The 18,411-nt window shown below is 46.0% G+C and overlaps 1 protein-coding gene and 1 pseudogene across 1 annotated transcript; one reads left to right on the forward strand and one right to left on the reverse strand.

Annotated features, from left to right (window-relative positions):
• Positions 1–6,281: 6,281 nt before the first annotated feature.
• LOC120683085 (peroxidase 44-like) lies at positions 6,282–8,161 on the forward strand. The gene is made up of 2 exons (XM_039965103.1): positions 6,282–6,309; positions 7,476–8,161. Exons 1-2 carry the CDS (start codon positions 6,282–6,284, stop codon positions 8,159–8,161), a joined length of 714 nt encoding a protein of 237 aa, XP_039821037.1.
• Positions 8,162–12,799: 4,638 nt separating this feature from the next.
• LOC120683859 lies at positions 12,800–15,643 on the reverse strand (annotated as a pseudogene).
• Between the last annotated feature and the right edge of the window lie 2,768 nt (positions 15,644–18,411).

Genomic DNA, 18,411 nt, shown 5'->3' on the forward strand with positions numbered 1-18,411 from the left:
TTATGAATTTATGATAGGACAATAGGCCATTCTACCGTCACCCATTCTGGCCCAAGGTGTGTGATTTGTTATTGTAATTGGCCAATTTCCTCTTCTTAATACAAAGATACGCAGCTCTCCTGCGTGTTGGAGAAAAAAAAATTATGATAGGACAATGTTTGAACACAGTTCCGACTAAACTTTTCAGACAGGCCTGGTTAAATCAAGAAGAATGTATATGAAATACTACTTTAGTAATTTACAGCTAAGAAGGACCAGGTCGACCGACAAGTTCATCAAAACTAGCGCGGGAAAAAAGTCAACTAAATTCTTTACCTCTGTAGTGTAGCTCTGGGAGTTGAAATGGTAAACTCTGTATATATGAAGACGATTGAAACATCAAGGAGCACCATTGTCTACAGCTACAGTGCTACCTGCATATTCAGAAGGAGCATCATTAGGAGCAAGTAAGGTCTATACGCGTGAGGTGTTTCATCACAGAACCCAACACCACTGTGGCCGGCCGGCCAGTGTGTTGCAGTTTACCAGTAATAATTAAATCAATTTGCGCGTAAGCCAGCCATCAGCCAAACTGTCATTTATTAATTCCTGTATCACTTGCATGTATATAGTTCCATCCCAGTGCTTGGTAGTGATCATCATATAGTTCATCTGCATGCGTATGTGTTGACACCCAAAATTGGCACGACTAAGGTTTTCTGGACAATCTGGACAGACCGGTCAGACCTCTCATATGAACCGGTCAGACCGGTCTAGACAAGTTTGTCAAATTGCAAATTGGACTGCATCATTGCGTAGATCTCGTCGAGACGATCGAAATGCATATATAGAACGTCCAATTCGGAGTCCGGATGAAGGAGTTATGCCTCCTGGAAGACCTACACCCCGGTCTGACTGGTCAGACCGGTCCAGGGCGGTCAGACCGGTCCAGAGACCGGTCAGACCGGTCCGAAACGCCCAATCCGAGTTAGGAGTTGTATTTTGACACGAGATTTGATAGGGTTCCGACTCCTAACGGGTACAGACCTCCCCACCCTATATATATGAAGGGCCACGGCCGATTGAGGGTAATCCTAATCGATTCACACATTTATCCTTTACCTTTTACCTCTGAACCCTAACTTTTCCAACCCCATCTGCTGTTCTTCGCTCGTCTCCACGGCGTTCGATGGCGTTCTGAGTGGCCTGCCGACCTCAGAGCAACCCTAGCTCCATTAGCTCCGACGGGGTCCCTCCCGAGCTCTTGGTTCTAGGTCTTCGCCGTCTTCCTGGAGTACCGGTCTGACCGGTCCGCTATACCGGTCTAACCGGTCGGCGCAGGGAGGCTGCTGGTGTTGATCGTTTTGATGACCTTGCTGCGCGTTCTAGCGCATTCGAGTGTGTTGGCACAAATTAGTGTCAACATACTTTTTTGGCGACTCCGCTGGGGACAGATTAATCTGGTTTTTAAACCGATCTAATCTAGTTCTCAAAGAAGATGGGCGTCATCACCGACCTCGACGAAGGCAACATCTCCACATCTATCGAGGAACTCAGCGAGGAGGAGCGCCAAGAGTACTTGGTGGTCAGGAAGCACTTCAGAGCACAATTCTTGAAGGGATTCAAGAAAAATCAGCAAGGCCAGGTCACGAGAGTTCAAGACTTCGTGATGCCCTCCTTCATGCTCAAGAATAAGCAAGTCGAGGTAATAAGCGATGTAAGCACTTCATCTTCCGACTTGTTTAGCCAATTATCATCTATTATGGATAAGAAAATTGCTGATATATATAAGCCCATGAATGATTTAAAAGATCAAATAGATATCATGAAAAAAGGCAAATCCGTAGATGATAATTGTGCTTTCCAAACTGCTAATTCATCGGCTACGCCAGCATCTGTTCAAGAACCACTATATAGCATGCCGATGAACTATTCTGCAGGGCAAACATCACCATTGCAGCTGGTACAGCCGAATGCGGCTGGACCAGTCAGACCGGTCCAACAGACCGGTCAGACCGGTGCGATGGTGGTCAGCCCAGTAACATTTACACCGAACATGTCTACTCTTTGCTCGGCAATCCTTAGCCGAACCAATGAGATGACAAATTGTGTGCAGCCTCCTCCTTCACAAGAATCTGGTTCTCCACATGAACCTATTCTTGTTAATGTACATGGAAATTCTACGGGGCATGCACCGATAAGTTCGGTTCAGACGATGGTACAAAATAATTCTATAGAACATCGTCTTACTTCTGTAGCACAAGCATCTACGAGTGGTAGATGCAAAGCCGATCCCGCTAGGTTAAAAGAGGATCTGGCTAGTGCGATGAAAACTAAATTCGGTGTGGATATAGTTAATTCTACATTATAGCAAAAGCCATATCCTGCTGAATTTGATTTAGTTTCTTTTCCTGCTGGTTGGTGTGTTCCTAATTTTGTGAAATTTAGTGGTGATGATAATAGAGCACCTTGGGAGCACATTGACCAATATATCTTACAAACTGGGAAAAGCTGGTTTTCATGAGGCTTTGCGCATTCGCTTATTTTCATTATCTTTGACTGGAACCGCTTTTTCTTGGTTTTCTTCATTGGCCCCGAATTCTATTCAATCTTGGAATCAGTTGGAACGTAAGTTTCATGATCGTTTTTATAATGGGCACAATGAAACTAAACTGTCGGACTTGGCATCGGTTAGGCAAGGCCAAGATGAGCCTGCTTCGGATTACTTCCGAAGGTTTAAAGATATAAAGAACCGATGCTTCAATTTAACAGTTTCTGAAAAGGAATTGGCTGATTTGGCTTACAATGGTTTGCGTTCTTACTTGAAAGAAAAACTCAATGGTTTTGATTTTATTAGTGTTAATCATTTGCAAATGAATTTAAATTTAAGAATGCAAAAGATACTTTCAAAACTCATCAGTCCATGCATGTTGATTGTAAATTTGATTCGGACGATGAGAAAAAGGAAGTTGCTGAGTTTATATGGCCATCAGAAGCTAAGCCATACACTTGTTCATCGCTTAAGCCGATTCCGAAGAATCGGCAAGAACAAGTTCGTTTCACATTTGATGTTTCGAAGTGTGATCACATATTTGATGAATTGCTTAGAAGCGTAAACATCAAGTTGTCACATGTCATACCGCCACTTGAGGAGCTGAAGCGGCATGCATATTGCAAGTGGCATAATACTTTTTCTCATGCAACTAATGATTGCAATATCTTTCATCGAAAAATCCAATCAGCTGTTAATGAAGGACGATTGGTAATGTATGAGATAAAAGATGACAAAGCATCATTCCCTGTCCATACGATTGATTTGGATAATGTCAAGGTACTCATTCGGCCGGAACAAGCCGAAGGAGCAAAAGGGAAAAATATTATCATTGGTGAGCCAAGGCCGAAAAATATCAATGACAAGATTCAGACTAGGGAAGTGACGATGGAGAAGACTCCTGATGGAAAGGAGTCAATGAAGATCACTGTCAAAGCTTCAAGGCCCGGGGGGCAAGAAAGTTCCTCTCAAAAGACGAGTCGGCCTGCAACTCAGGCACGACCGGTCAGACCGGTCACCTCAACCGGTCAGACCGGTCAGACAAAAGGCCGGCCCAGAACTTTCAAACCTAAGCACCCGGAAGGAGGTACTCAGAAGGTTAATGAGTCAAAGGTGCAGGGGAGTTTTACAAAGCAGAAGCTCACCTTCGCTCAGCTACTGCACAAGTACACAAAGGCCATTCCAAAAGATCGGCCACTAAAAAAAGAACCAAATTCACCTCCGCGTGAAGGAAAGCGTTCTTCTCCTAGGGAAGAATCCAGCAAGCGTAGGGGTGATAGCACTACAGTATTGCCTCCTCAGAAGGTGTATGCTGCTACGTCGTGGGCGTCACCGGCATCGGGTTTTTCTTGTCCTACATGGGGGCATGAAGGGATTTGGATGTATTGTTATCCGATGCTATACCCACCATCTCACCACAGGGAGGAGGATCACAGAAGGCCTGTGTTCGGCAAGGTTGCACGACCAGTGCATGACCGATTGAGATCCAACCAATCAGGTCAGAGGCGACAGCCTGCACCGGTCAGACCGGTCGCCGCTGACCGGTCAGACCGGTCTCATCAGAGGCCGGGCAAAGCTCATTCTCCGAGACAGGTTTACCGTGTCAAGGAGAAAAAGGAAGAGGTACAACCCACTATTGATCCAGAGAAAGCTAAAGCCGATGATGTTGTGCAAATTGGCAATATCAAAGTGGTTGTCAATGATGCGGGTACAAGGCCGATGGTTTTTGGTAAATCGGTCAATCCTTCTATCCAAAGGCCGATCATGGCCAATGATCATGAGGCCAGCAGCAGTAACTCGATATCAAAGTACTTTCAACCAAGATGGTGTCCTTCAGGGTTGACTCGTACTCAAAGAAGGAAGCTGCAACGTCTACGTGCTCAGGAGAAGAAGGAAAAAGAGTTCAAGAGGCTGAGGGACAAACAATCCAACCACTACAAACCAATGGTCCCTCAAGGCAAGGTATGGAGGGTCAAAGCAGTTGACCAGCCAGCCCGACCGGTCAGACCGCCTCAGGAGACCGGTCTGACCGGTACAAGCGACCGGTCTTACCGCCCAGAGCAATCGGTCAGACCGGTTGAGGTTGCAGCAGAACAGAAAGCTGAATCGGCAATGCCTGTTTCAGTTCCTTGCGATGGAGAAACACCGCTAACATTCTCGGTGCAAGGCAATGAGGAGCTAGTGGATCATGAGGCTACACCAAGAGAGCAGCAATATGGAGCTCGACGACATTTAAGTACTCAGGGGGCAAAATATTGGCAAATGATAATTTACCTCATGAAGTTTCTATGCAACAGATCAGTTTGCAAGGGGCTCTCAAGACTTTGATCTTGTATTTGAGGTCTTGAGCTGGTTGAAAATTGCAACATTAGCGGATAAAAGCCGAATTAGAAGTTTTACAATTCGAGCTAGAAAATTGGCAAACTATTTGTAATAAGGCATATTGATGCTCTTACTTCTATTCTTCGGTTAAAGAATGAAACCAAATTTACTTGGGGGGGCAGAACAGCAAGAGGCTTTTGAAAAGATCAAGGTTTATTTGTCTTCAACACCTGTGCTCAAGGCGCCTAGGAGAGGGGTTCCTTTCAGGCTTTATGTGGCTGTTGAAGATAATGTCATTGGGACTGTTTTGACTCAAGAACCAAATACAAGGAGTATGTCATCACTTATATAAGCCGACGACTTATTGATGCAGAGACAAGGTATACTCTTACTGAGAAGTTATGTTTGTCTCTCTATTATGCTTGTACCAAATTGAAGCATTATCTACTATCTAGTACTTGCATAGTAGTATGTCAAACCGATGTGCTCAAGCGCATGTTACAAAAGCCGATTTTAAGTGATAGAATCGGCGAGTGAGCTTATGCTTTAGTTGAATATGATTTGGCTTGTGAATCCTTGGAATCTATGAGAGGCCGAATCATAATGGTTTTCATTGTTGAGCATCGGATTAAAGATAAGCATGCTTTGGAAATCGGCTATGTTACTTGCACGCCACGGAATTATATTTCGATAGATCGGTTTGTGATGATGATCAAAGAATTGGTGCTGTCTTGATTTCTCCAAGTGGTGGTATTCTGAGTTCTCAAACCGATCAAAGGAGGATTGCATAAATAATCAAGTTGAGTATGAAGCCCTCTTATTTGGCTTGGAATTTTTGCAATTTATGGGCGTGAAACGTGTTGAAGCCTTTGGTGATTCACTTCTGATGGTGTAGCAAGTATTTGAGATATGCTAATGATATAATGGATATTTAAATGCATATCTTGGCAAATACCTCTATATTATTTTTTCCTTCAATGAATTTGTTATAAGATATATACCAAGAGAAGAGAATGGGCAGGCTATTGCTATGACTAAGCAAGCATCTGGCTAATAAATTATGAAGAAATATTTTCATATTCGAAAGCCGATGCAAGCAAAGCCAAGTTGCAGGATCTGGACGAACCGGTCCGACCGGTCGATGCAACCGGTCTAACCGCCTAGACTGGTCTGACCGGTCATGAGACCGGTCTGACCGTCCAGACTGCTGGAGACACCAATTCGGCTATGAAAGGTGATTCATCACTAAAGCCGAAGATCAGGACTGGAGGGTTCTTATAATATCCTATCTAAAGATCTTGGTCGCGGTGCCAAAAAGGATATTTGGCGGATAACACTTAAAAATGTTTTAGTCAACGATAAGCTCTATCGTTGAATAGCCGAATATTTATTTCTTAAATGTTTGAGCTCAGATTAGGCCAAAGTTGCCATGAGGAACGTTCATGAAGATATTTGTGGTATACATCAATCGGTTCCAAAGATGAAGAAGTTGTTTAAAAGAACCGATTTGTACGAGCTTGCCATGATGTCTGATTCTTTCAAGCAGTATAAGGGGTGTGAAGAATGTCAGCGGTTTGCCCACCGTGTTGATACATTCTATTATCAAATCATGGTCGTTCCGAGGTTGAGGATTTGGATTTCATTGATTAAATTAATCCTCCATCTTCAAAGAGTCATTGCTTCGTGTTAATTGCTACAGATTATTCTGCTAAATAGACCGAAGTGGTTTCTTTGAAGGACATAATTCACAGCCGAGGTTGTATATATTCAGGGTTGTCTCACTTATACAAGATGACATGGCCGATATATGATATCGTCCTTCAAAGCAAGACATGATTGGTGCGTAGGTGCTTCTCGTTGTTCAAGTGCATTTTTGGGCTTGGAGATATGTTTCTTAGTACGCAAGCTTTACTAAGAAACAGGGGGGCATATGTTGACACCCAAAATTGGCACGACTAAGGTTTTCTGGACAATCTGGACAGACCGGTCAGACCTCTCATATGAACCGGTCAGACCGGTCTAGACAAGTTTGTCAAATTGCAAATTAGACTGCACCATTGCGTAGATCTCGTCGAGACGATCGAAATGCATATATAGAACGTCCAATTCGGAGTCCGGATGAAGGAGTTATGCCTCCCGGAAGACCTGCACCCCGGTCAGACCGGTCAGACCGGTCCGAAACGCCCAGTCCGAGTTAGGAGTTGTATTTTGACACGGGATTTGATAGGGTTCCGACTCCTAACGGGTACAGACCTCCCCACCCTATATATATGAAGGGCCACGGCCGATTGAGGGTAATCCCAATCGATTCACACATTTATCCTTTACCTTTTACCTCTAAACCCTATCTTTTCCAACCCCATCTGCTGTTCTTCGCTCGTCTCCACGGCGTTCGATGGCGTTCTGAGTGGCCTGCCGACCTCAGAGCAACCCTAGCTCCATTAGCTCCGACGGGGTCCCTCCCGAGCTCTTGGTTCTAGGTCTTCGCCGTCTTCCTGGAGTACCGGTCTGACCGGTCCGCTATACCGGTCTAACCGGTCGGCGCAGGGAGGCTGCTGGTGTTGATCGTTTTGACGACCTTGTTGTGCGTTCTAGCACATTCGAGTGTGTTGGTACAAATTAGTGTCAACAGTATGGTTCAGCGCCGTCGACGCCGCCAAGCGCGCGCTCGAGGCCGCCTGCCCGGGTGCCGTCTCCTGCGCCGACGCGCTCGCGCTCGCGGCCCGGGACGCCGTCGAGCTCCTCGGTGGCCGCCGCTACGACGTCGCGCTGGGGCGCCGCGACGGCACGCGGTCCGATCCCTGGGAGGTCGACCTGCCCGCGCCCTTCGCCAGGCTCGACGACGTGCTCGCCTACTTCGCCGCGAGGGGCTTCTCCGCCGAGGAGACCGTCGTGCTCTTCGGCGCCCACACCGTCGGCGGCGCGCACTGCTCCTCCTTCCGCTACCGCCTCACCAGGCCCGACAGCGGCGGCGCCATGGACGAGACCCTCCGCCGCGACATGCTCGACACCTGCGCCGCCGCCGACCTGCCGCTGGACACCGACCCGGCCGCTTTCTTCGACCCCGACACGCCGTTCACCGTCGACAACAACTACTACGCGCAGCTCATGAGCAACAGGACGCTGCTGCAGGTCGACCAGGGGGCCGCTACGCACCCCGACACCGCGCCGCACGTCGCCTACTACGCGGCCAGCCCCGGCGCCTTCCTGCAGAGGTTCTCCGAGGCCAGGGCCAAGCTCAGCAACACCAGCGTGCTCGAGGGCGACGCGGGCGAGGTCAGGAAGGTCTGCTCGAGGTACAACACTTGACTTGATTGTTCAAGTAAGTACCTGAGATCGAGTTAGCGAGCGAGCTCAGCTACTACTTACTGATCAATGATCAAGTATTGCGTCGTTGACGCCATGGACCACTGAGAGTTTGAAAAAAAAATAGTATAAAAAATAGTATTATTACTTAGCTAGTTTTAGTAACTATATATTAAGGATTCTTTTACAAAGTGTGTGTGAGGGTTGACCTTGGTTAGCCTAAAGAAACTGGTTATCAGGTCAACAACGCTGTAATTTTGTCAGGTGTGTACTAGCTTGCAGTGAATCTTGGGGGAGGGTAAATGATGCTTCTTGTCTCCTATGCATACAGTGTTAGTAATCCTTGAGAGCATGGTCCATGTTGTCCACCAACCAGTTAATAATCTCTCCAAAATACGTTCTCTAGCTCTCCAGTTAATAATGACTCATGAAGATTCTGCAATCCAGTGACAGAAAATCAACAATAATATCATAAAGATGAAAGTCCTTCCGAGTAAATGAGTATGTTGAGGGCACATAATGCTATATATGAAAACTGAATTTGGAGTAATATAACCCCATATTATGATATATGACACATATTTTATGGAGTGAGGCAAGGCCTATTTCTGCCAATCATGTTCACAATGGCAAATGGCATAATTTTTTCAGTACCACATGGGATGAGAAATATTGTCCTATAACCATTTAATAATATATGGCTAATGTTTAGATTAATTTTCTACATAACAGCAGGAGAGGAAACATCCTCTGTTCTGATACTGAACTAAACAGAAAGCAGTAAAACGCCCATGGTCAGCAGCAATAAGCCCCACTTATTCGGTAGAAACACATACTTATATCTTTCGGGGAGCCAGCAGATCGCAATTGTTAGTGCCGATCAACAATATAAAGGCAAGTCACTTGACTAAGCCAAAATTTAGAAGAATCATCAACAGTTGAAAGTTGAAACACCAGAAGGTGTTGTGGCAAGTGACTGTGGTCGCATGTTTGTGTAACCACATGAGTATCTGTAAATACTGTGTGATTCAGTTGGAAAATGGAACAACATAAATCAAAATTTACTGGGCCAAAGTCATCTATGTAGTATATATCATTGTGTAAATTTCCAGAACATGTTTCATTTTGAAGTAATGACTAAATATGCAAACAACTTAAAAAACAGTATATCACTCTACTCCAACAGAATGTTGTCAGTTTTGAAAACAATGTCAAGGAAGCTGAAACAATACGATTGCCACTGAACCAAATTTCGTGTCTAATCATGAAAGGTTGGCTATTTTTTTTTCCTCAAACACGCAGGAGATCTGCGTGTCAATATATTAAGAACAAAGAGGGTGAGACACCCAGATATACCCTCAAAACAGGCAGGACCTGACCTAAAGGAAAAACACCGAACCTCCTAATCATTAGGTAGCAGGGTGAGGAGATAACTAATTCCTCGAGCCCCAGCTGAACCCCACAAGTGCAGCTCCTCTCTAATTATGAAAAGTTGGCTGTTTTCTTCAGCTAGGTAAATTGGCCTAGAAAGAACGACCAGAATATGTTCATAGACAAGTTCATCTCGCAGTTTATATCAAACATGCACGAAACAGACTTAGCACAGATAAATACAACTTTATAGCTCGAACAGTCCCCCAGAGTGAATAAGAAGCAAAGCCTCGTAACCACTTAACTACTGTCTTATATTACCATTATATTGGAAAGGACACCGAACAGACCCAGTGGATAAAAATTGGTATTACAGAGAGAATTTTCTGGTAAATTAATCTTCATTATCAGAAGAAATGAATTCTTAGTAAGAAACATAAAGAACAATTGTGAATGACTGTCCTATAAGGGCAAATGAAACATGGCATCGGTCACATGGAGATTTGAAATTGCGCTGGAAAGTTGCCAAACATGCTGTCTGCATTCAGGGATCCAATATTCCCAACACCTAGAATGGCAACACTCTAAAGTCTAAATCATGTTTATCTGGGACCAAAACGTGCCAATCCATATTTAGAGTAAGGATCCTAATTATGATGCAAAAGGTTATAGTTGTGACTAGTGAGCAACACTTTACCATCATCAGGTTGGCAACTGCATGCCACTAAATCAGAGAAAGTGAAACTAAAGATCAGAGTTGCTATGGAGGCGCCTGACATTCCATCCAGCAAAGAGTGCACAAATTAAAAAGAATCTGTCAAGAGATTGTTGGCAGCAATTTATTTCCTTGTAACCACAGCCACTATACCTTCTAACAAAATCTGTATGTACTGCTTTGTGGCTAAAGCTACAGTTATCCCACCATTGCAGTCTGAATTGAATATGGTCAGTCTCATATTTCCTTCATAATCTGCAAAAGGCAAAATCGCAAATGTGATAATTGCTGCCTGAATTGAATATGTTATAATTAATTGCCAAATCCATAAAAGTTAAAATTAAATCAAATTGATGAAGAACCAACTGAATTTGACTTCCAATCCTTTCTTCATTCACGCTCTGATCACCCACAATTGCAGTCTTAATTGAATAGGGTCAACTTCTCATATTCACTCCATAACCTACAAAATGCAATAGGCAAATGTGATTACCACTGCCTGAACTGAATAAGTTTCAATTCATTTCCCGAATTCTGAAATCCATAAGAAAATCAGATAATCATTTTGATGAATAGGATTTCACACGGCAACAAGAAATATTCAACTAAATTTCACTTCTAATCATTTCTTCAACCATACCATGATCAGATGCCTTAGACTGCCAAGACCTCTCCTACCAAGGTGACCAGCAGAAATCCTAGTACCAAAGAAGCAAGGATCATGATGGCAGTTGAGCTAGGACTGGATGGCCGTGTGCCACTAATAAGTTCATCACTGAAACTATATTGGCAAAAATGGGTGATAGCAAGTAATTCTTCAGAACAAATGAATTCTAGCCAACAATAAAATGGCAATTACAGCAGAACCTAGCGTTTTACACCATTTCTAATCGCTCTATTCAAGAACCATGACGACATAATACAGTCTAGTCTAGCACACTGACATTAAAACAGATTACTTTTTGGCTCCTGATATGAACCATGAACAAACATTTTTTAGATGCACTGGAAAGAATAACATTGAAGAAAAGAACAATGTGGGGAAAAAAGAAGATATTAAAAATACAGGTTTATCAGAAATATAAGCTGTGAACAGGATCTGGTGAATACCGCTGAGATTGGGCATACAAGTACGAGCACTACTTAAAATGGATTCTTGAGATGAAGACGGAGAAGAGCGAGAAGTAGCTGCAAAGGTACCTGCAGTGTTTTTTGGTAGAACAATAAGGATGAACTGTTCCTTTACTAAATTGAATATGAACTGTTACAGGTTACATGGAATCAGGAATAACACAAATAGTCACCAGGTGCCTATCATACAAAATTATAGCAATTTGTAATACAGAGTATAACATATGGATAGATGGACATCACTTTTGTAATATGGATCTATCATACCGATAATGTGAAAGTTGACGGCGTGATGGTTCTTCTCATCTTCCCTAGTGAAATTAAAGTACATCCTGCAAATCTGAACCTGGGTAATGCTACTTTCAGATATATTGCTACGGCCAAACCTGAAAGGAAGAGGAAACAGAGGGATCTGAGATGCTTAACCTGATGTTTTGCAGATGCACAGTGTCTATCTGGTAGCCTAACTGCCGCTGGTGGCAAGGGGCCAAGCATTACCCAAGCCTGCAGCTACGACCTAGCTGTCCCTTCCCATTCTAGCGTATGGCATACCATCATCCTCCCCGACTTCACCCCTTCCCCTGCTGCAGGCACGTGGTATTATGGCTCCAGAGCCAGCAACTTGCTTGTCATTGTGCATCTGGATTAGCGCATTGATGAAGAAAAATAACTCATGCCTCATAGGAGAGCCAGGCCGGGCTTGGCTGCTAGGGGATCTGATTCTACTCACCATCAGGTGTAATCGTAGCGCTGGGAACTGATTACATGGTAACCAATTACAGAGACCCATAATCAAACAAAAACTATCAAAATCGCTTTGCAGTGTGAGCTGGTAACATTACAAAAACCACAAACCAAACAACACTTTTAATATAATATTGCCAGAATGTTTCCTTTCTATTGTTGAGTATATATTGACTTGAATAGTGCTTCTGTACTTAAATATGGAAAAGTTGCTAATGCTGACTTTTGTTATTGCAAGAGTTAAACACCTATTGATACTGTGGCATGGAAATAGAAAATCAAACAGAAATCTATTGGCCAGGAAGCAAAGAACCAAAAATGAAAAACACTACCTGATGGCTAATCTCCTGGAGAGAAATCAACAAATTTATTTCCAGCATCAGTTTATATATCTTGAAGTTGGATAAGAAGCAAAGTTAGCTTTAGGACTAGAAAGAAGTGCCTTACATAATAATCTTCACTCCAATATAATCTGCTGCACACAGGAGAACATCTACTGGTTACTGACATTAAGAGTTCAGCCTTCAGACTTTTTATAAATAATATTAATTTAAATTCTAATTTGATGACGACAAATGGATTATTTTTCTGTGCAAAGACTTGTATTCTATATTCATTACTACCTTTAGCATATGGTTAAACCTTCACCGCCCATGTTTGGTTAAAGTGATACAAATGTCTCAAACAGATATTATCAGGATATTGGAATTTGAAATGTGATCCCGAACCGTGGCATACTTTTCTGGACAGTAAAAGTTATATTCTACCGACAGGCATGCTTGATGATACAAAATAGATAACAAGCAAACTATACATCAGAAAGAAAGTAGCTGCTACAAATGAAAAGAGTAGACACTGGACTATCTAAACTCCAGAGGACAAGTACTTCATTCTCATTGTAGCCACTCCATCATTCATTGCCTGACAATATTTTTCAGCAGTTTGTACTTCCTTTTCCAAACTAACTAGATCAAGTCCTTCATTCAATTCATCATATGCAGATGAAATAAAAGCTTGTTTCTTTTCATCCAAATGCCTCTCGATCGTTCTGTGTCAGTTTGCACAGATAACTTGAAAGAAGTTCATCTCTGCTAGCCTCCTCTTTCTCACGAGCATGCTCAAGCCTTGATCTACCATCTTGAAGCTTCCTTAAGTCAGATGTGGTGCCTCCTTTAAGCGTGCAATGAGATGCTTCACATTGAAACCCAGTTGCTGTAAATGCTGGGCTTTTTTCATCAAACGTGTAATTTCAGAAGCATGTGTATCACGTGATGCCTTGACAATCTGTTTAGCCAAGCCAACCAGCAAAAACCATAGTCCACTGTAAGCTAGATCTCCTAGAGCTTCGTCATCATTAACAAAACCTCTGTAATGTGGTTTCTGGGGAATGAGCTCAAAGAACAGAGGGTACTCCCTCATGGCTGCTTCAGCAAAAGGGTCATTGAAGCTTTTCTTCAGGTTCTCTCGCTTCCTTCCACTTATATCATCTTCATCTGCACTTTCCTCCCATTGCGAGAAAAGCCCAGAGCAAACAAACTCTTCTAGTTCTAGGACAAGTTGAATATTATGATCAGAGTCACTCTGTTCCTCATCGTCATCATCCAGATTTATTACTTCACATTTACTCTCGGGCTGTTCAAGAACAATGCATTCATCATCGCTGTCGACTCGTGTCAGTTCGTCACATTTCTTAAAGTCAGAATTTATATCTTTTTGTAGGTCAGTGCACTTCTGACCTTCCCATTGCAATGGACTCCCTTCTGAGTTACTTCTGACTTTTCTTTTCTTCTTCTTGTTATCCCCATCTTCCGCAATTTTATCTCCACTTCGTTTCTTGTCCTTTTTCCGTTTCACTGAAGTAGTTCTGCTGTCCTTATCACAAGCTCTAAGGCCAAGGACAATCACCTTTGTTTCATTCTCAAGACTCCCATTATCCATTTGCCCCAGCTGCTTTTCTCCGATGTAACTATTATGTCCTGTCCTGGTGGCTCGTGCAAATTGATCAAGTACTGGCACTGCACCACATTTCTCATTTACATTCCGATGCAATGAACTAGTACCATTTTCATGGCCTCGTACCACCAAGCAACCATGTCGATCATCAATTTGATGACCGTCAAACTGCTCACCGCTGCACCATGCAACATAATCTTCACTAGGCATCCCATATCTACCAATACCTGGTATCCACATCTCAATTCCCTCAAAGTCAATCTCACCATCACTATACACAGGAGTAGCCTGATCATAACCAAACTGTCTCGCGACAAGGTGAGGATTGTACAGCACCGAATCGCCCATGCCATCGCCATGGAACCCGGTCAGCACTGCTTGACTGATAACAGCAATGTAGTCCAGCAACCACTCCGGCTTAGCTTTACCTCGACAGCTCACCAAAACTGTGTCGACGTCGAACCACTTGGGTTCCTTACAATTGAGGGAGTTGAACCGATAAGGCCTCCACTCGAAGCATGTTTCATCCTGCAATACCTGTAGAGCCTCATCAGGTGTGGTCGTCCTCTTCCTCTTGCTCCAGTGCAATACCCGGACATTGGAGACAGGGAACTGCGGCGCCTTGAGCTGCAGCGGGCTCAGCCTCTTGTAGCGCTCCCACATCCAGACCTGCAGCAGCCAGAGCGGCGCCCAGACATCCACACGGCCACTCACGCCATCGGCCGCAGCAAAAGTAACCACCTTATCCACATCCGCATACAGATTCGACACCATGGTCGGGCCAAGGGAGATGCGCTCGCCAAGGCTAAGCCTGGCGGCAAGCGCGAAGGCGAGCTCCGGCAGCTCGCCACCCCTCGGCCGTATCCGCGGCGTGACAAAGAAGGCGAGCCAGTATGCGAGGAAGCCGAGGCGGCGAAGCTCGTCGTCCTCGCCTGAGCGTATGCCGCTGCCGTGGAACCACTCGAGCCACACCTCCAGCGACACGCGGCGCGCGGCGCGGGCGCATGGGTGGAGCTCCTTGATCTTCTCCCTCTCGACGACGAGGCGGAGGCGGAGGCCCTCCTCCTCCGGCGTGAGGGGTCGGTACAGCGGCGCGCCAGTGGGGGGCAGGCCAGCGAGGACGAGCGCGTCCTCGAGGGTGAAGGTGGCCGGGCCGGCTGGTAGGCGGAACGTTCGGGTACCCGAATCCCAAAACGAGAGCAGGGCGGAGAGGGCCGTGCGGTCGGGGGCGATGGCGGCGGTGGAGGCGGCGACGGCATCGGAGATGTCGGACGAGGCGAGCGCGGGCGCGAATGCGGGGTCGCGGAGAGCGGCGGCGACCCAGGAGGACCAGCGTGGGCATGTTGTGAGGTAGCGGAAGGAGAGCGGCGGGACGGCGCGCGGCGGCGAGGAGGCGGGAGGCGGCGGCGGCGGGGTTGGGGTGCGTGGGGGGAGGGGGAGGGGGAGGAAAGCGGGAGGTTTGGGATCGTAGAAGGGGTGGCCGGTGGAGGCCGGCATTTTCTCGGGTACGGCGGCGGACGCGGCAGATCGGAATGGCCTTGCCGTGGCCCGTGCCGCCGACACAGATTGGGCGGGGAGAGGGAGGGAGGGAGGGAGGCGGGGGGTTTTTGGGCGGGGTCCGCGGGTCAGGGTAAGTCAAGGCTCAATCTCAACCCGCGCCTTCATTTCGGATGAAGAGAGTACCATAATCTATATCTATTTCTAAAACGAGTTAGATTTTCAACTAAATTATGTTATTGACATGTGGTCCATGTGGGCCTCAAAGTATCTCCAAGAAATTAGCTAAAAATCCTAGCTAAATGACAAGGTAAAAAACTAGGTAAATACTAAATAGCTAGCTAAATGGTTGAGTAAACCAATAGATTAGCTAAAATCTTGCCTATCTATACTCGAATCATTTTCTTCCTCCAATCTTCCTCCTCTGGCCTGGAGCCGCCCACCACCACGCGCAAGCAGCAGCACCCCGGCAGGGGAGGAGCGACGACACGAAGCCAAGGCCGTGATGCGGGTCGTTCCCCTGGTCTGCGCTGCTGTCCACGGCGATGTGACTCGAGCTCGTCGGGTTCTCCCACGGCGAGGGCGGCACTGATGATGCTATTCAAGGTCGCCGCGTCGCTAGGTGTGCTCTTCGGCAGCAAGATGGGGGACGCCCTCGCCCGGCAGTTCAGGAACTCGAGCCGCATCGTCCTCTTGCAGATCAGCTTCGGCTTCGCGATCCCCCTCACCGGCGTCCTCCTCTTCGCCCTGCCAACGACCCGTCTGTTGGCAGCCAAAATCGGCAAAGTCCGAGGCCGACCGGTCTGTGCCTGTGTAATCCGAGTCTGGTTAGATTTGTTTTGGAGAGTCTATTTGTAACCCGAATTGGAAGGGATACATCCTCCCCGGCCTATAAATATAAAGGTCATGGCCGATTGAGATCCTTCTGTTATCGCCATAAATTAACAGAAAGCAAGTTGGGCTTAAAGCAGAAGGTTAAGAAGGCTTGTAAATTGGCTCCTGCGTGAGCATTTGGGCCACATGGGCCGTGTATCTTTAGATTTAGTTCAAGGTTAGAGATAGAGTCCGATCGGGACAAGATAGAATTAGATTATTTCCCAAGTCTCCGGACTATAAATATGTACCCTATGTTATTCATGAAAAGAAGAATGCCATCACGTCTCGCAAACAACAACTCTCGGCGCATCGCCACCCCTAATTCTAGGGTTTCATCCAAGTAAGCGCCATGCTGCCCTGATCGCTTCTTGCGATCAGGGCAGCGTTGTTCTTGCTTTTACCTTGGTATTACTCGTACTGAAGCATTTTTGATGGCGAGTAATGCTAGTTATCCTGATGTTCGTAGCATGGCTTTTAGTAGATCTATTGTGCTTTGTTGCTTATCATCTACGAATATCATGTTGTTTTTCGTGCAGTCACGTTTCAATCCTATGCTAGTTCTTGTTGTGTAGAATTAGTTGCACGGAGACAACACCCTGCTTCTTTTCCGTCTAGTAGATCCAATCTGTTACGGTTTGCTCTTGTTCATAAGAGCTGGTGTGATATCTGCTAGGTTAGGCCTTGCAAACGGATTGGATGATCCGGTGATGTATTAGATGCTTTGCCTTAGTCTTAACAGGGAATTGATCCAGGAATTGGCTTTAGCTTATTCTTAGGCCTCTATTCTGGTTAAGGTTTAGTTATTTATTACGTTCATTTGGCCCAATCACATGTAGGATGTTCCAATCTAGCAGTGAAGCTTTTACCGTCGTGGATTAGATTAGTTAGATTTAATTGAAGCAGCTTTACATTTATTTGCTTTATTTATCAATATTCGGATAGATGCAGATCCAATCTGACACTGGGACTCGATCGGCTCTTTAAAGCCGATGCAAGAGTCGTCCCAGGGAGCCGACCACGGCTTGGACTTACGTTTCCACGTGTTTGTGTATGCAGGCAAATCGTTGCAAGCACGTTCGTACCTTCCTGATCGGGTATAGGTCAGGTGGCACGCCCGACATTCTCCGGAATCTCTGGGCGCTTGACGGAATTGCGGGCCGTCGACGAGGGAGCAGTGCCTGCTAGCGCCCCGGCGACCTCCCGGCTCTTCGTGTTGCCTGTCATTGCTCGCCGGTGGGTTTCGACCGACAACACATTCTGGCACACCCGGTGGGACCTTCATCAACAACAACGCCCGCCGCAGAGATGACAGGAGCTCAGGACCAAGCACCGGTTCCACCGGTCACCAAACCTGTCACGTATGAAGAGCTGACTCTGGAACGTAAGCAAAAATACGATGAGGTCAAAGCTTAGTTTGAAGCCGATCTCATCGGCTCTTTTGAAAGGACCCGCAACCATGGCATCAGGTGGAAGGGGTTCTCACCAGAAGGCGCTCTCGACAACGTTGATCTGTCTGTGCCATCAGAGGAGCGAACCAGGGCCCTACGCCAGGAGATGAACTATATGGTGGCTCATACGCTTCATCGGCACTCAGAAAGCCTGGTGAACGAACTTGAGCGCGTGGCACATCGCGTTGTTCAGGAGGTGATCAAGAACCAGTACTCCCCGTCGGGACCAGTCCCGGGGAGCCATAAGGGGGAAGCTGCACTGCAATCTAGGCCGCCAGTGTCCTACTCGCTCGCGGCAGTAGGACAACAGAATTCGCCGATCTATTTCGTTCACAAGATCAGCGGTGATCCTGGAGAAGGCCAGTTCCTGACCGAGCCACCCAAGGAGATCCCGTACGGCTACACGTGCGCATACATCCCTGACAGCGTCAATCCAACACGCTCGGTGCAGTTGGTAAGCCCAGGAGCTTTTGGAGCAGACGCGGAGAAACAAGCGTGGTTGGCAAAGTACGCTACCG

The sequence above is a fragment of the Panicum virgatum genome, chromosome 7N (genome assembly GCF_016808335.1).
Source record: "Panicum virgatum strain AP13 chromosome 7N, P.virgatum_v5, whole genome shotgun sequence".
In the NCBI taxonomy this organism is placed as follows: Eukaryota; Viridiplantae; Streptophyta; class Magnoliopsida; order Poales; family Poaceae; genus Panicum; species Panicum virgatum.